Raw genomic sequence first — 18,172 nt, 5'->3', positions numbered from 1 at the left:
TAATCCCCTTAACCTATTATGAAAAAATTTACAACAGTAAACAAAATTACCTCATCACCATCTTTTCAGTGTATTAGAGGATTTTCAAACTGTATCACTTAAGGGAAATTGTTGACTAGAGAGCATTACTTTGAATTTTCAAATATGGGTTGAGAACTACAAACGGAAATTGAAATTATTAAAATTTGTTACTTGGTCATCTTCGTGGAGTACATTTTCCTTTAAAATATATTAGTTATATACAACACACAATTAACACGGAGGTCATGTTTTCCCAATCAAAACCGGTAAAATAAGACATTGTGCCTTCCAGCCTATGTCAGCATACTTAGCTATAGCAAAATCGAAAGCACCAAATGTTGAGATAAAGAAAAATACAAAACACTGTACAAAATAAAAACGATCAGTATTGTCTAGTACGTTTAAAGGTTGTGTGTGACTTGAGCACTCAATTTTAGATTACCAGTCCATGTAAAAGCATTATTTACTCAAGCACTGCTGGTACCTAAATGCTACAAAAGTTCGTTTTCTGTTTTAAAAATCACAGTTTAATTGTAGCTGCACCTGCGAGCTTTGTGTTAGGTACAGTATCTATAGTTACAGGTATTTGGCATGGCGTGTGTGTTAAAGCACACAATGATTGCACACGTTCAAGTTAGAAGACAAATAACTTACAGCACAACACACTTTAGTATTTCATGTCAGATTATGATTTGTACATGCTTCTAAAATACATTTTTGTATTAACATTTTTTACATTTCGAAAAGCGGAATTGATCCTGGCAGTCACGGTTACTCTACTTGAGGAAAAAATATAACACGCTTTACTGCATGTGTCATATATTTTGAAGTGCTTCCGGTCCAGCACATAAAGTGACCTACTGATTACCTCTAATGTGCAAATATATTATGGGTGGTACATGCAAACAGAACAGTTAATAAAAACAGTTAAAACGGCTTGTGTTTTTCGTAAAATCATTCGAGGATGGCACGTTTTATCCTGGAAAAAGCAAGCAGGCAGTAAAATAGCTGCTGGGGAGGAAGTTTTGAGGTGGCATCCAGTGGATAGACGGGACAGAGACCTACCAATGCAGCAAACAGTCACATCTTCAGTTAATAACCCCAGCTTCTCTTGTATGAGCTTTCTCGCACACAAAGATCCTCGAGTTTGGTTTCACTAATTTAAGAAGCTCTTACCTGGATGAAACAGCCGCATTAAAAATCGATAGAATCCTGATATATATTTTTTTACTGTTAAGCTGTCCAATTATTTTTAAAGTTCTGTTTTGTGTTTCTGTGTTTTTTAAAGGCTGGGAAGTCAGATTGTTCGCGCTGGTCTACAAGAAAACCGGCACATATGCCTAAGTGGGCACATGGATATTTGAAATTGAAAATAATAATACATATTGTATTACTTATTTCTGCCAATAAAATACTGCCCCTCTTACTTAGATGTCCTAAATCCTAAAACAAAGGCGCACGGATTTATGGTAAATAATAAACTGACACATACAACTCGGTGGCCGATTTAACTTTTCTTTACCTACAGTCTCAGGTGCACTTGCTGATAACAATCTCTACCCTTCAAATTCACCTGGCACAATCGTCTCCCTTTAAGGATGCAACTGCATACACTGTCGCCAATGTGTCTGACAAAGGTGATCGATTGTATATGCAAACGGTTTTAATTAATTTCCTCTTCTAAACAGTACTTTGTAAAATCATTTGCAGAAACGTCACCGTGGGTTAGCACCCAATCTCAAGAAGGTGTGCATTGGAAAATTAACTTCCTCCGACTTTTGGATCTACTTTAATTTTGCATTCAACTTCAGAATTCAAAAATCTTCTTTATAGTAATCTGTACGTGGCATCACCTGGGATGCAGTAGTAATGCAAACACTGTTTCAGCCATGACCAATGGCGAGAAATTGGGTTGTTAAAGTGGGCAACACTGACTTACAAAGGCAGAGTCTACTTCTCGAGAACTGCCAGTGGGCCTTGAATGGCTATTTTATGATTTTAATTGTATATGAAACATGATTAACAACCTAACTGGGAACCACGTATCAATTAAGTTAACTTAATCAACAGCATAAGTCCCAATTTCGCAGTCTTCCATTTGTTTCTCAAAGCTCCCTATTCTTGTGCACAGATTGATAATAACAATCTATTTATAAACTCCATCTGAGCAGCATGAATGTGTGGACGGGTTTAGAGAGTCAAAAACAGCGGGTGCATGAAAAGATTTAGCTACGATGATGGACTTTGAATTCAGAAACAACTCGATTCTCAAATGCTATCCATACAGCAGAGATCACATGTAGTACTGACATAATGCTCAGAAGTCACTTTTGTTTAACTCATACCGTGGGAATCTCATTTCAGTGGCTTCCAATGTCGATTCACGTTATCCTTGAATGGTCATTGGAAGTTAAGCTTGTTAAAACATGCTGTCTCTTAAAAACTGATGTTTCAATTTAGTTGCACCTCTTGTCTGTCAATGGAAAACCAAGTGATGATGTCAACGCAAGTAAAAGTAAGCAAACTCAACTGCAAAATTTTGCCCGAGTACTGCACCAAATTTCGACTTCCTTACGTTGTTCACTGCAACAACTTTGTTCTTCTCATTATGTACCTGTTCCATACTACAGCTTTATCAAATTAAGGGACTTAATAAAAACATTTTTCTTTAAAAGGCACATGTACGAGACCAGTTATTTCTTGAACTAGAAACGAATTGAAAAAAACTGCAGAGGTTGCAGCATGTTGCTAACCCACACAGGCCCAGTTTGAAGACCAACAGTGAGGTGCCAAAAAGGACTATTGGCATTGTAGACTCGCCGCTTTCATGGAGGACTACAGCGCACAAGCAGGCTCTTGCAAATGTGCAGACCCAAACACCTTTGCTTGGGGCACAGGGTTTCCAAAAGACGGTTATCAGGAATGCTGTGCTGAAAATAAAGTCCGTTAAAGAGGTCTACGGCTATGTCACTTTCTTCTTGATTGCTGTGAGCTCTTTCTGCATTTCGATGAACTTGGGGCGGTTTTCAGGCTTGTACTCCCAACACCTTTGCATTATTTTGAAAATCTCTTCTGGGCACTTCTGCGGGACTGACATCCTATAACCTTCAGTGCAGAAGGTGAAGGAGATGCACAGATAATGGAGAAAAAAGAAAAACAAGTCAATTGAAAAAAGATCCGTAGACGACTTGAAAATGAACTCTGTCATTGAGCCCCCCACCCCTCAACAAAAGAAAAAGAACAAAAAGGAAACTGTTACATTCATTTAACAAACTCTATTCCGTGTCAAGTACTGTTCTGGAAGCGAATCGAAATAAAAATAAACATTGTAAGATCATTTTTATGTTCTATTTTCACTTATTTTCAAACAAACGTAATCTACATAAATATAAAATTCGATTAGGAATATAATTGATAATTTTAACATTTTTGCTCGTCCATTCCTGATGCACAAATGTTTCCCAAATATCAAATAAATGCAAAAAAAACCTGGTGCCTCTCATCCGGTTTAGGCGCATCCCTGCACTTCCATTGCAGACTCACAGCTAATGACGCATGGGCGGATCCTCCAAAAAGGCAGAGGAACGTCGCCCCACTGACTAAATTGCCCTCCGAGATGAAAAATAAAATGGTAATAAAGTTAATTTTAATTTTTTTATTTTTCAATAGCTCCGCCACGAGCTGAGCGTCAGGACGGGGGCGGAGCCGGTGCTGACTGCCAGCATCAGAGAGCAGTGATGAGCACCTCACTTTAAGTTTGTGACGGCCAGCCAAACGTGCATTTTAAACCTCTGTAACGAGAAAGCATTGGGCTCCAGTGTCCTTGGGAGCGACAAAGGAGGCCGCTTCCTCCAATCCTGGAGCTTTTCTCATGCTGCATGATTAGTGCAGTTTCCTGGGTCCCTTGTTGGAGCCTGCCCTGAGAAGACCCAAGGGAGGAGGACTTTGCACCAGGAAAGTAAGTGTAATTATTTTCTTATTTATGTTTGTCCCATGCGCCCAACCACCCTCTGTACATACCAGCCACCACTGCTACCACCAGTTTTGGGTCCATAAACCTGCTATGGGGCACCAATCAACTTATGCATCCAGTTGGCTGTTACCGTCATTCAACCGACATGGCCACATTCTTCACAAGCTCCTTCCGAAAATGGAGCAAGTCTGGACCATGACCGGACTGTATGATCCCAATCTCCAACGTCTGGGTGACAATGAAGTCACTTACAGAAGCGTCTAATAGTTGGAAAATAAAAACACTGGATCTAGGATAAGCCGAAGCATGAAATGGGTTAATTTCATAACATTTTGCTAGCCTGACAAACTTAAAAACAATGGACTTATTTTCCCCAAACTACACGGAAGTAAACTACATGCACCTTCTCCTTTATTCCGAATGGAATAAATATGTGAAATATTTTATAGAAGCGTCTAATATTTTTTTTCTTTGTCAGTAAGGTGCTCCTCCCCAGCTCACTGCTTCGTTCAATGTCTAATCAACTTGTATAATCCAAACTATTTAATTGTGACCCGAACCAGTGTACAGGTTGCTGCAGATTCACACCAGACACATTCTGAATAATCAATTCTAGCGTAGCAGGGTGAGTCTAAGCAAGTGTATGCTGATGTATAATGTCCTCGCAGAGGAGTCAGTGCCATAAATCCTGTGAGCCAGCTCAAGTAAGATATTATGGGTGGGTCTTAAGATCATCTTCAAACTGATTATAACACATTTGCTAACCAGTACTTTTAAAAACTCAGTAGTAACAACGCTTTTAACAAGGAAAAAGAACAACCGCACACTATTTCCGGTTTGAGTGTACCTACATTAAAGAAACACATTCTCTAATATCTTCCTGGATAATTTCTACCAAATCATCAAATCAGTCGCGTAGAGTAACACGATATAAAACCTCCAATTTATTTGCCTGGTTTTTATTAACTGCTGCACCACGTCTAGAGTGAAGTGTATGCAGATATAAGGAGAGAAATAGTTCCCCTATTCCTCTACCAAAATCTCTGCCCCCACATCAACATCCATCTTTTGAAGGAAGGAGGCACCATCCACATTAATCAACAACCAAATTCATCAGTACATTTCAGTTAACAGTATGGATGACTCATTGTGTATGTCCAAGATTAATCTGATCTAGGAGATGGAAAGCCCCTGCAGAGGTGTGGCTACCAAGCACTCTCCTTGATTCGGGCATGGACACCAGTTTATCATCATGATTGATTCTCTGCACAACTTTCTATCTCTGGATGTATCCTAACGCAGGTCACAGATTAATTTATTTATAAAATCATAAACTATTACAGCACTACATGACTTTGAGGCCAAAATTAAGTTTCAAATGAGTGTTAACCATCTTGAACAGCAGTGAGAAGATCCAGATCTTTTGCCCAGCCTACCTTGCCTACAGGGCGGCTCCTCCACAATGGCGGAGGAGCATTGCCCCACTGCCTGGCTCAGAGCCAGCAAATAAAAAATAAGACTATGTTCTGGCATCATTTTAGGTTTCATTTGAGGCCAGCTTATGCGGCTGGGGGGGCGGGTTGGAGAGGTACGGAAGGAGGAGTGCTATCTGCACTTCCTAAGTACGAATATGTGTTTGGCTGGCTGTCTCAGGCCAGCCAAAACACAAACGCACACTTAGATTTCTTCAGCCCGGCTGGCTGGAGAAACCCCCACAGACTCCCTGAGCGGAGCGTTATTTCAGCCCGCTCAGGTCAATCCCCGCGCTTCTCTCCCAGCAGGTGAGCAGCGCAGGGATTGGATGGGAGTCTGTGACGTGATGGTCCCAGTTCCTGCTGGGACGAGGAAGAGAAGAGGAAGAGCGATGTGGGAGGCGGACCAGCACATTACAGCAAGTGTTCTTTTTTTAATATTCTAACCTCCCCATTGCTCCCCCTGCCGCGTTTCCTACACCCGCCCCACCGCCCTTTGTTTGTGGCGGGTGACGCTGCTTGCCTGTTTTTTGACCTCTCATTTGATCATCTTGGCTAGTCTTGTAACCAGCTTTACCTAAAATTGGTTCAGCCTTGTCAGTGGATCAGATAAAACTCTGTGATAAAGGCCAGCTATTTTCAACTGCACACACTGAAACTGTACCCATTTACTTTTTCTTAGAAAGGTACAAATTACAAATGATTTCCTTTCTGTACGTCTTGACTACTGTAATTCTGTCTGTCTTGGCCTGCCAGGTTCCTACTCAAGTTACAAATCATCCAAAACTACGCAACTAGCCTGGTGTAAAGAGTCAATTTAGCCCCACTGCAATGCCTTCCTGTGAAAGCACAAATTAGATTTTCGTCAACATGTTTTGTGCACAATTTCTTTTCCTCAACATCCACTGTTCTCAGTTCCCTTTTCAGTCTATTCCAACCCTTGCCACTTACTGAAATCAGAGGACAAATTTCTTCGTACTGTTTATAGATTTCGTCTTCAAACGTCTGGTGGAAGTGCCTTCTCAGTAGTGGCCACTAGTAAGTAGAATTTTCTGTATCTCTTTGCAAATTTATAAAGGTGCTAAAATTGTGATTGTTCACGCACTCCTTTCTGGAATCAGTCTTAATGCAGGAAAACTGTTCTTGTTGCTTGAGTGTGGTTCTCGGCGCCATGATTCTTGTTCCGGGGTGAAACGCAGAGCTTTACAAAACGCTAGTATGAAATTAAAGTTTATTACATCCTTAGAGTCTGATGTTTTAGCAATCCCAATGAGGCTGATCTTGGATTGCCTTGATTTGGTCTCCATTGCACACTGTCAGGCAGTGTAATGGAGCCCAAGAAATTATGAGCCGCTGAAAACGATTTGGGGCTCTATATCCTTCATATAACTCAAGGAATTTTTAACAAATCTAGAGCAAATTTCTTATCAATGGCTTCCACCTTTTTCAGAGCAGCCGCTGCAGCAACCAAAGGCCCTTGAACTTCTAATGGACAAGTTACTTACCTTCGGTAACGCCTTATCTGGTAGAGACATAATCTGGCCGCATGTTCCTTACCTTTGTATTTCCCAGGTGTCAGACTGGATCTAGGAGATTTTTCTTCGAGCTATACCTCTGCTCGCTGGTAGGTGGCGTCACTCAGCTCTGCGTGTTGTCGTCATCCATGTCGGAAGTGACATCACAGCACCTACATAGGCGCCACCTCGGCGTGCTAACGTCAGTTACTTTTCATGACTTTCCACGCAAGAAAAACAAAGCCATGAAGAGTACTGATATTGGTGAGTTTTTAAGAAACTAGGATCCTGAAAGGGAACATCCCCGACCCTAAAAACTTGTCCGCAACATGAGGAGGATGAGTGGGTCGGTAAGGAATCTGTGGGTAGATCATGCCTCTATCAAGAAATGTTCCTCTTTTGCACCGCCCGACCTTTCTCCAATCCAACGTACCCTACGAAGAGTTGGTTGCCTACCTGGAACTCTTTTGTGCATTCAAGGTAGAACAACGACGCTCTTTTTGGGTCCAGACGATGGAGTTGCTCCTCTTCCTTAGAGGGATGTGGAGGAGCGTAGAAAGTGGGTAAGGTGACAGTCCCACATGGAATGGAGTTATCACTTTTGGAAGGGAAGAGTCCCAAGTGTGAAGCACCAATTTGTCAGGGAATATTGTCAGAAAGGGGGGCTTAGAGAATAAAGCCTGCAGCTTGCTCAATCTCACCCTCCTGGCAGATGTAATTGCTACTAAGAAGGAAGTTTTGATAGCGAGCAGACGAAGGGGGCAATTATTCAGGGGCTCGAAAGGAGAGCACATGAGGAAAGTGAGAACCAAGATAAGGTCCCACTGGGGCATAATGAAAAGGGCAGATTGGGACATATGTACAAGGCCTTTCAGGAATCTATGTACAAAGGGTGATTTAAATAAGGAGGGTTGGTCTGGCAGCCATAGGAAGGCAGACAAACCCGAAAGATACTCTTTTAAGGTGCGCAGAGCCCTGCTGGGCAAGGGTCAAAATAAATAGCAAAATATCTGAAAGGGAAGCAGAAAGAGGGTTCATAGTCTTTTCTGTACAATATATTATACATTTCTTCCACCAGCAGGTGTATACGTCTTAGTGGAGTGACGCCTGGCTGCCAGAATAACATTACAGTCTTCAGGAGGAAGGTCAAAAGCTATCAATTGCCGCTGCTCAATCTCCACGCAAGAAGCTGCAGAGTTGACCGGTTCGGATGGAGGACCCACGCCCTGCTGCTGAGACAGAAGATCCCCACCGAAGGGACAGCCAGAATGGAGAATGGATGCTTATTTCTAGAATATCGGGATGCCAGACTCTCCATGCCCAGTCCGGAGGCACAAGGATAACTTGGGCCTGGTCGTTCCTGATCTTCTTGAGAACTCTGGGCAGCAATTGTAACTGGGGAAATGCGTACAGGAGGCCTGAGCTCCACTCGAGATGAAGTGCGTCTCAGAGCGAGAACTGCCTTGGAAACTTCAGCGTGCAAAACTGCTGGCATTGCTCGTTCTCTGTAGAGGCGAACAGATCTAACCAAGGCTCTTCTCAGTGCTGAAAGAGACATTGCGTCACCTCAGGATGGAGATGCCACTCGTGATCAGCTAGGCATCGATAGCTGAGCTCATCCTCCCTGGCGCTCAGGGAACCTGCCAGATGTTCAACCACCAGGGATATGCCCTGCTATTCCAGCCATGTCCAGAGATGCAGGGCCTCTTGACAAAGAGTCCACGACCCCACTCTGCCTTGTTTGTTGCCGTACCACATCGCACTTGAACCAGCCTTCCTTTAATGTGTCACTAGCAGGATGCCCTACTGCCTCAGAGTCCTTCTCACCGAAATCCAGGGTAGAGCCTGAAACATCGGTTACATATCCTGGACTTGCCCTTCGGGAGGATAAGCCTGACCCTCCACTGTGTCCAGAATGGCTCCAATGAAAGGGAGTGTTTGAGAGGGAGTCAGGTGTGACTTCGGCATGTTGATAGTGAACCACAGCAAATGCAGGAGGTTCACCGTTCTATGGAGGAGGAAGACGGCAGCCTGCAGTGAGCCCACCTTCTGAATTTAGTTGTTGAGATAGGAGAAGACTGGATCCCCTGATCTGCACGGATGAGCTGCGACCACCACTATCACCTTCGTGAACACCGGCGGGACGCTGGTAAGGCCAGGACGGAGCACAGGGAACTGAAAATGCTCATGGACTACTGTAAACTACAGGTAGTGCCAATGGGCAGGCAGGACGGGAATGTGAAAATAGGCATCCTGTAAGTCCAGCGCTACCATCCAGTTTCCAGGGTCCAGGGCAGACAGGACCTGAGCTAATATGAGCATGTTGAATTTTTCCTTTTTTAAAGAAGGAGTTGAGGGCTCATAAGTCTAGGATAGGACGAAGGCCCTTGCCCTTTTTCGGAAACAGAAGGTAGCAGGAATAACAACCACAGCCTACTTTTGGCGCCCAAATCCTCTCAATGGCCCCCTTGGCCAAGAGAGTCATGACTTCCTCCTGTAGCAATATGAAAATGATCCTACATCAGCTGGTCGTAGGAAGGAGGAATAGAGGGAGGAGTATTTTCGAAGGGGAGGGAGTAGCCCTTTCAGACTATCTGTCCCACCTGTTCGATGTGATGGCCTGCCAGTGGTGGAGGTAATGGTTGAAACTGCCACCAAGTGGAAACCCATGGTTTGGAAGGGCGAGACTAGGAGAGTTTGGAGGCTGAAGCAGCCGGTGGAATGGGGGTGGGGTGGTTTTGTGGGTAGTAGGGAAATTTGGGTCTCCCCAAGCAGGGCAGTGGCGGCAGGCAATCGTCCTATTCACAGAAACCCCAGTGCTGGGCTTGGACCAGGATCCAGTAGGACGTCTGTGAGAGATCCATTAAAGGGAAGCAGGGGTTCAGAGGAGGAAACTCCTGGTTGTAGCACCTCCGTCACGATGTTGGTCTTAACTGCCAATGAAGGAAGCTAAAGACCAAGGACCTCAGCTGCTATTCGCACCACCATAGCATAAGTCGCTCCTTCCTCCGTAGCCACGGTAGGGGGAGAAAGCATGCCAGTATCTGGAAAAGTATCCAGTCCAATGGCGTCACCCAATTCCTCATACCAGTCCATTTCCTCATCAGTCTGGTATTCTAGAGGGTCCAGCGACCCCTCCCAATCTTCTCACACTCCTAGCCCTTCAGAATAAGGCTCAGATAACGACCTAGGACCTGGAGGCCTGTCAGCGCCGGATTTGGCATTGGTCGATGTGGTACCGGCTCTGGGTTGTCGGAGATCAGAATGGGGCTGCCGGTGGGCGCAGGCATCGTCGGGAGCATCGACGTCGGGCCAGGGAAGGTTGTAATAGTATGACAGATGTCGGCCTGGATCCATTCCTGGATCCATAGGGGGACATCAATGCCAGAGCCGCTGGCGCGGAACCTGATGGGGCCTCTTTAACTCCATGAGGCCCAAAGCCTCGCAGGTTGGGTCAGGTCGCCCAAAAATGAGGAGCATTGCCTCATAAAATTCTCTAAGATGGGAGGGGGTTCCTCCGGCTCCCTGAAAATCAGGGAGGAGTTGAGCCGACCAAGGCACAGGTTCAGTAGAACGAGGCCTTGAATGCCGTGGCTCCTCCATAGAGTCGGCCGAGGGACAGGGAGAAGTCCAGCACGATTGATTACTTGTCTTTTTGGTGCCTCAAACCTAAATGTCCAGACGATTTTGAGGGGGACGAAGACGACTGGAGACTCCTGGAGCGCTGCCGGGACCCTCCTCTCAACTGGGACCATGACCTCCAAAAAGTCAAGTGAAGTGGTGTTGCCTGCTGGGCTGCAAGCAGCTTTAAGGACAGCTCCCTCAAAGCCTTCCAGCCTTCCTGGTCGAGCTCCAGACAGCAGAGACAAACCAAATGAGAGTCCGTCACCAACATGACGGAATGACAGGCGCCGCATGGCTTGAACCCTGAAGTCTTTCTAGACATGGTAAAACCTACACACCAAAAAGGGGTCAACAAAAAGTCGAAAAAATCCTGTCAAAAAGAGACAGAGGTTAGTTTACTGTACAGATGCTTGACTTGGTGCTGGAAAAAAAAGGAACTGACATCAGTGCATCGAGGTGGCACCTATATAGGTGACACTGACGTCACTTTTGGCGCTGAGAATACGGACATCATGAGGGACTGACCGACGCCACTATCGGCGCGCAGGGGTACTTCCCAAAGAAAAAATCTTCTGGATCTAGTCTGACACCTTGGAAATTCAAAGGTAAGGAATCTGAGGCTAGATGTCTCTATAAGATAGCTTATTCAATATTACCAGCAGCAGATGCGGAATAGAACCACCTTCACCCCAAGGAGTGTTGCCATTTTCAGTCCTTTATTTGAGGATCGATCACTAACTAACTGCTGCTTCTTTCTCTTCCTTGTCACAAGAAATAGTTACCTCCATTTTGAAATCCCCTGAAAATGTTAATCAATGGCTTAAGAGTTTGTCTGGAAAACAAGATGAATCACTTCTATCTGGGTGTAGCAATAATATTTGCTAATTTAGATAGGTCTCCACAAAAATCATCTGTATCATCTGTAGTTGGTCAACTACTTCTGACCTTTTAAAAAGAGTTTGTACAGCTATGCCTTTCTACAAAAACACCCACTTTGAAGTTGTTCAACTTTCTTTTTAATTTATCTTCTAAACATTTACTAGATGTCTCGTACTGCAATCTTGGTTAATTTCTTTTGCTGTTGGTGAAACCATGAATAAAAGCATGAAGTCAGGCCAATTATTTTTTCCTGGAATGACAGTGTGACAGGCCTTTCACACACATCAGCACTATGCCTTTAATGTTGCCATACTGTTTAGTGTGTAAACAGTAGATGGCTTCATCTACATATGACTCAGTTCATTATAATAATATCAACAACTTCTATAATATACATGCTTGTGAATATGCTGTCCACATGTGTTTAATAGTTACATTTCAAACGTCTAGATTAATAGACCACCAGATCCACATTTGGAAACTTCCAGATAACCTGTTGGCACCAAGATGTCTTGGATTCGGTCTGTTTTTCTGTACACCAACAAGATATTTAAGACTTGTCTGGTAGACAAACAATGGCAGGATAAGGAACCGTCGCTAACAAGCCTCAACAGACTGATCAATTTGGTCATAGTGGCATCCTCAGCCAATGCTGTTCTGTCAGACTGTGGTCCAAATGAGAGACATACTTCTTGTCCCATGTCCAATGGTGTAGCTTAAGGAGGGTGTTTGGGATGTGAAACCCCCACCAAAGAAATGCATTATTGGTTTGGTAGTTGGGTCTGAGAGTCCTGAGTTAGGTCTGCTAACTCTGTATCAGTTTTTCTTGCCATGAGCTAAGAATGAAAGACAAAACAGTGACCTCTAATGTAAATGGGAGCAAGAGAGAGAGACATACACCCATCTGGTGGCTGAATTAAAAAATGTGAAATCAGATAACATGGAATCAATACCGGCTTCTCTGCATGTTCAAACTGTGTGATCATAGTGTAGAAGGCTGGCTCAGTATATAGTGTCCACCTATGGTGAGGCAATGTACACTTAGGCCAGGCAATGCCTAGTGATAGTGTTTAGGTCCCTGAAAACCAGAGCTCTCAAGGGGTAGCTGTGGAGAGCAGCTAAGGCTTATCCAGAAGGGTGTAAACCAATTGTATTTACCACTAGCCAGTCAGTAAGCTTTTTACACAAGAAAGCCACACCAGGCGAGTATTGTATAGTATTGTACTGTAATTGCATTTATATAGCGCTTACTAATCCTGACGAGTATTACTACAAACTAGACACTAACTTGGTATATCTCCTACCCGGAGATATCAATTACACACAAGAAATACCTTAGACAGATGTTAGTTGCATAGGAAAACGCATAGGGCCCAACCGGGGGGCCAAACCATATACTAAAATAGTGGGATGTGAGGTAAGTATCAAAACAGGAATAGTACCTAAAGATGGTGGACCCCAAGGGAAACACAGAACCACCAAAGGTGAGTAGCCAGGTGGTTACACTCATGGTAACTTGCTGTTGGAATTTTACAATTCTATGACCCTTCCCAAAGGACCTTGAAGGAACCACTTGGATCAAGGAAGGTTGGATAACCCCGCCACCCATGGATACCCCAGGAACCAGGATACCTACACCAGGGAGCCCATATTATGGATGCAGCACATTTTCCTTGTTTGCGCCGGGTGCACCTTTTATTATGGTGAATGTGCTGCCCTCAGGGAAGCCGCAAACTTGTGCTGTCCCCAGGGCAGCGTATTCATGAGAAACACTGAAGCGGCTGCTTTAAACCCACTTAGTATTTCCATAGTGCAGGTGGCAACCCACCTCCACTTTTGAAGGGGATTAGAGATCCCCTTGCAGCCAGGTGCAGTCACTGTAAGGGGATTACTGAGAGGTCCATGGGCCCCCTTTTGCCTCAGCTAGAGGACTGCTATCAGGGGGCGCACTGGTAGCGTGCCTCCTGAGAGCTACTTTGCCTCTGCGCCTGTGTCTGTAATATGGCACGGGTGCAGAGGCAAAGGGATTACCTCACTTGTAAGGGGCCTACTCCCCCATGCAAATGAGGGAACACCCACTTGAGAAAGCACTGGCGCTGTATGTGCTACAGCACTTTCAGTATTACATAAGGGGACGCACAAGTGTCTGTGTCACCTTCTGTAATACCATAGTGCCCCATGGGCGTGTAAAGCAGCCACCAACACCCATTACGCCCCTGGGGCACTTCTATAATATGGCCCCAGGTGCATTGGGATGAAGTGGTGTCGGAACCGCCTGTAGACACCAATGAAGGTCCGTGGAAGAACAGCCGCTACAGAGCCTGGAGGACCAGGCCGGTGGAACCAGGATTTGGAATCCAGATGCAAAGAATCTGAAAATAGAGGGGACAGAGGCCAAACCACCTAGAGGTGACCAGTAGGTACAGGAGCACAATACCAGCCCTGGTAAGAGGTTCTTGCTGCAGATTGAAGCAGCAGCTGTGGATTCCAGGTGACGATGCGGGAGCACAGGAGCCTTCCAAAAGCTGTCCAACGCCAGTTGATGACTGTAGGAAGATCAATGACTGGCAGGACCACCAACAAGCTTTGGCAAGCGCATACAACAGCGCAAGCGCAAACAACGGTTTGCGTGAGAGGATGCTGTTTTGCAGATCAGCAAGGTCTGGGAGGCTAACCCAGCAAGGGTAAGTCAGGCCCGGCCCTCAGCACGCAGGAGAGCCAGCAGGAATTGATGGAACCCCCTCGAGGACACTCTGGCAGCAGGTACAGGGAGTCGCAAGGAAGCTTCAACAGCACACAGGAGATGAAGGCCTATGATTCAGAGGATGCAGGCAGGACGTCGTTCTTGGAGTTGTGTGGTGCTGGAGACTGTGGCTTCTTGAATATGTTTCGTAGATAGAGCCAACAAGCCTTGGGAACAACAAACAGACACAGTGCACAGGGAGGCAGTTCACGTCGGCTAGAGAGGGATTACAGTCACCCAACTTGCACGAAGTCTGGTCAGGCCTCTGGAGAACCAACAAACCACCACCTGTGCTTCAGATCTGGCTGATATACATGGAACAACAGGATCAGCAAACCAGTCGTCGTAGAGGTGCCTACGGAAGCTGGGAAGTGACTCCCTCACTCCAAGGGAGATACTGTCTAGCTGAGTTCATGGTGACTCGGAGGATGCACGGCCACAGAGTTGCAGAACTTGAAAAAGCACAGAGACGCAGATGCAGCAGGAATCTTTCCATCAGAGCAGTCTTTTCTTTGGTCCTGGCTCGAAGAACAGCTGAGTTCCAGTGGCTACCAACAGAAGAGACTTTGGACAGTCTTCAGATGACAGACAGTCAGGTCAAGAAGCTGTTGACGGGCCAAATCTAAGGACCTATCTTCAGGGGAGCCCTTAAGTAACCCTTAAAAGGGTGACCTACCTATCAGAGGGAGTCAGGGAGAGTACTCAGCTGTCCTAGCCAGTCAGATGCTCCCAGGGGCCAAGATTCAACATGGCACAATCAAGTGGCCACCTGGAGAAGCTCTGGGCCCCTTCCTAGGGAGGAGCTGGACAGGGGGGTGGACACTCCCCTGTCCTTTGTGTGGTTTGCGCCAAAGGGGAAGCCAAGGCCTCCTAAACAGCACAAAACTGGTTTATGCATGGAGGGCACCAAATGTGCCCTTCAATGCAGGCTAACGGTGGGGGGTTGGAAGCACTCCCAACCTACCTAATTCTAAAGGAGAGGTGGTCACACCTCTCCTTCGCAGGAAATCTATTGTTCAGCTTCCTCTGCCTGAGTTTTGCTAATCAGCAGGGGGGCAGAACACTGTCTAGGGTCAGTAGCAGCGTGGGCTGGCAGTCAGATACTTTAAGGCTACACAGGTAGGTACTGGGGATCCTATAAGGAGCACCCCCCATGCATGGTACCATGCAACTAGCACTGGAATTGATGCAGTTGCAAGATTCCAACATGTTTGATACCAAACATGTCCAGGTGGTTCAGGGCAGCCATTTTGTGGTTGGGCATTACAACTTGCCAGTGTCCACTGCATAGCTTACAATAGTTGTCCCACACTTACAAAGCCCAGAAAATGGAGTCGGGGTTTAAAGCAGTACCTCCGCTCATGCAGGGGTACCCACACACTTAGAACCATGCACTCTGCCCTAGGACTGAAGGACCTACCTTACGCATGGCTTATAGGTTAAAAGTGCAGTAACGGGGAGGGAAACCTTATATCCCAAGTGAAAGGTGCAAGCACCATTTCACGCAGACTGCAATGGCAGCTCTGCAGACACAGTTTGCATGGGCTTCCATTGGTGGCATAATACATGCTGCGTCCCATGGGAGACCCCGGGTGTACCAAAGCCCTGGGTGCCCCAGTACCATATACTAGGGACTTTCAATGGTACCCAGTATACCAATTGTGGGCTAGAAAGTACTTAGCAGAGAATTTAGAGGAGAGCACACTGCCACTGGGGTCCTGGTTAGCAGGATCCCAGTCTACTACAGTCAAAACACACTGACACCAGGCAAAAAATGGGGGGGATTTATGCCAGAAAGATCCTACTTTCCTACACATAGGCACATATTTTGTTTCACAGAGCCTCCTTTTTCTGTATGATCTCAGGAGTGCACTTTTTTAGTACTTGAGGTCAGGATGTAAAAGCACCTCTTATATTAGATTTAGGGGGGAGGAGCCTAGCGCGCAACCAAGATGGCCGCGTAGGTGCGAGGCTCCCGAGGACCTCCGCAACCTCCCACGACTATCCTGAATTTATCCTGTCTCGGATGAGGGGAATGTGTTGGTGAGCCTGAGCTGAGGTGGCACCCGTTTCCCGTTGTCAAATCGGACCTCGGACACCGGAGTGAGCACCGATTGAAGTCTGTGGCCTTCTCCTCGCCAGACCCCGGATTTGCGCTGAGGGGTGACCCAGTGACAAAGTGAACAACAGCGGCGGGCCGGGCCTGGCGAGTCGCGCACCCCGCGCTTTCGCACCCCCTTGCAATCACTGCAGGGTTGGGTCGCGGGGCTCTTTGTGTTGGTGTGGTCTCGCTGGGAGACTTGGCCTGCCCGCCGGCTGTGACCCACACCGCCGATCGGGGGTGGCCCCCCCCGGAGCTTGTGGCCCTGATTGCCTGCCCTTCACGACGTGACTGGTGCGACCGGGAGACTAGTGGCCATGGCCACCAAACAAGATGGAGACCGGGCAAAGACCAAGCCGACCCGGCGTGGCACCACCCATCAGGCCAACAGTATGGACCGCTATACTCTCCAGAAGGGATCTCCCGGCGGACCGCACAAATCCCCTGAGGACCCTCCTGATGCCCCGGACCTGCCCACGGATCTGACTCTGCGGGATGTCATGGGCGCCATTGCCGAGATGAAGGCCTCGGTAGGCCAGCGGTTCGACACACTGGCACAGAAGATCGACTCGGTCCTCGTGGATGTTGGCCTGGTGAGGGCCGATCTTTCCAAGACCAACGACCGAGTTGATTCTTTGGCCCACACCGCATCGGGCCTTACTACTGATGTGGCGGCGCTACAAACAGAGGTGCGCCGGCTTAGTCAGGCGAGCGCGCTTATGGATCGGCGCCTGGAGGACTCCGAGAGTCGGGCCCGGAGAAACAACATTCGCATCATCGGAGTACCCGAGGGACGGGAGGAAGCGGCGGCGGACCTATTTGTGGAGGACCTGATCGCTACCCATCTCCAGCCACGGGGGCTGAGTAAATTCTTCGCGGTGGAGCGGGCCCACAGAGTTCCCGGGGGAAGGCCGAAGGTCGGAGCCCCTCCGCGGCTCCGCATTGCCCGGATTTTCAACTTTCGGGACAGAGACGCTATCCTGCAAGCCTCCAGACTGTTGGGGCCGGTTAAGCTTGACAACTTGGAGGTGAACTTTTATCCGGATTTCACCCCAGCGGTCCAGAAGCAGAGACTGAGCTTCCAAGGCGTCAAGCGCCGTCTTCGGGACTTGAACCTTAAATACGCAATGCTCTTCCCAGCCAAGCTGCGAGTGGAGGTAGAGGGTCGCACGCACTTTTTTGATCGCCCCGAGGCGGCCGGAGACTGGCTGGACACTCTGTCTGGGGATCGTGACCTGGGGGGCGGGGGGGGGGCGGCGGCACACTGGATCGGGTCTGAGGGGGTGATGTTGGGCTTCACTCTGGACAAAAATGTTGCCACTCTCGATTAAGCATCTGTCTGTATAATTTCCCCTCCTATGGAGGTTGTGTGGGGTCTCTTGGGGGTTCTCCCTCCTCCTCTAGGGGGCTTAGCTAGTATTTATTATATATATGGGGCGACAGGCACACTGCACGTTGGGGGGGCTGTTCGGGCTCATGCAGGGGTGCAGGGAGGGGGGAGTTTTGTTGGGGTGGGTGGGTAGGGATGGGGGGGTGTTGTTCGTTTTCACCACAAGGCAAAAGTATCATTGTGCTAGCTCTATAGTGCTCTCGGGGGGACGAATGGTGGCTCTTGTCTATGATGGGGGGTAGGGAACTAACTCTGTTGTCCTGGAACGTGAATGGACTGGGGGACAGGATTAAACGTGGGGTGGTCCTGCAGTTCTTGAAGCGAATCTCGCCCGATGTAGTTTTTCTGCAGGAGACACACCTCATTGGCAACTCCTTCTGCGCCATGAATCGGCGTGGCTATCGCCTAGTGGCCCATTCGGGCTTTACGTCTGGCTCAAGGGGTGTGGGCATCAT

General features: G+C 47.1%; 1 protein-coding gene across 2 annotated transcripts in view; it reads right to left on the bottom strand.

The window, feature by feature from the left end:
- Positions 1-525: 525 nt before the first annotated feature.
- The window catches only part of FER (FER tyrosine kinase), a 1,023,934-nt gene continuing 1,006,287 nt past the window's right edge, over positions 526-18,172 (bottom strand). For both annotated transcript variants that reach the window (XM_085632578.1, XM_085632580.1), the window contains exon 19: positions 526-3,126. In XM_085632578.1, coding sequence (XP_085488704.1) covers positions 2,984-3,126 — 143 coding nt within the window. In that variant the 3' untranslated portion in view covers positions 526-2,983. The remainder of the gene's footprint in view (positions 3,127-18,172) is intronic.

Source organism: Triturus cristatus, chromosome 2_1, assembly GCF_964204655.1.
Source record: "Triturus cristatus chromosome 2_1, aTriCri1.1, whole genome shotgun sequence".
Classification (NCBI taxonomy): Eukaryota; Metazoa; Chordata; class Amphibia; order Caudata; family Salamandridae; genus Triturus; species Triturus cristatus.
The sequence above is the reverse complement of the archived record's forward strand: the minus strand, read 5'-3'. Positions and strand labels throughout refer to the sequence as shown.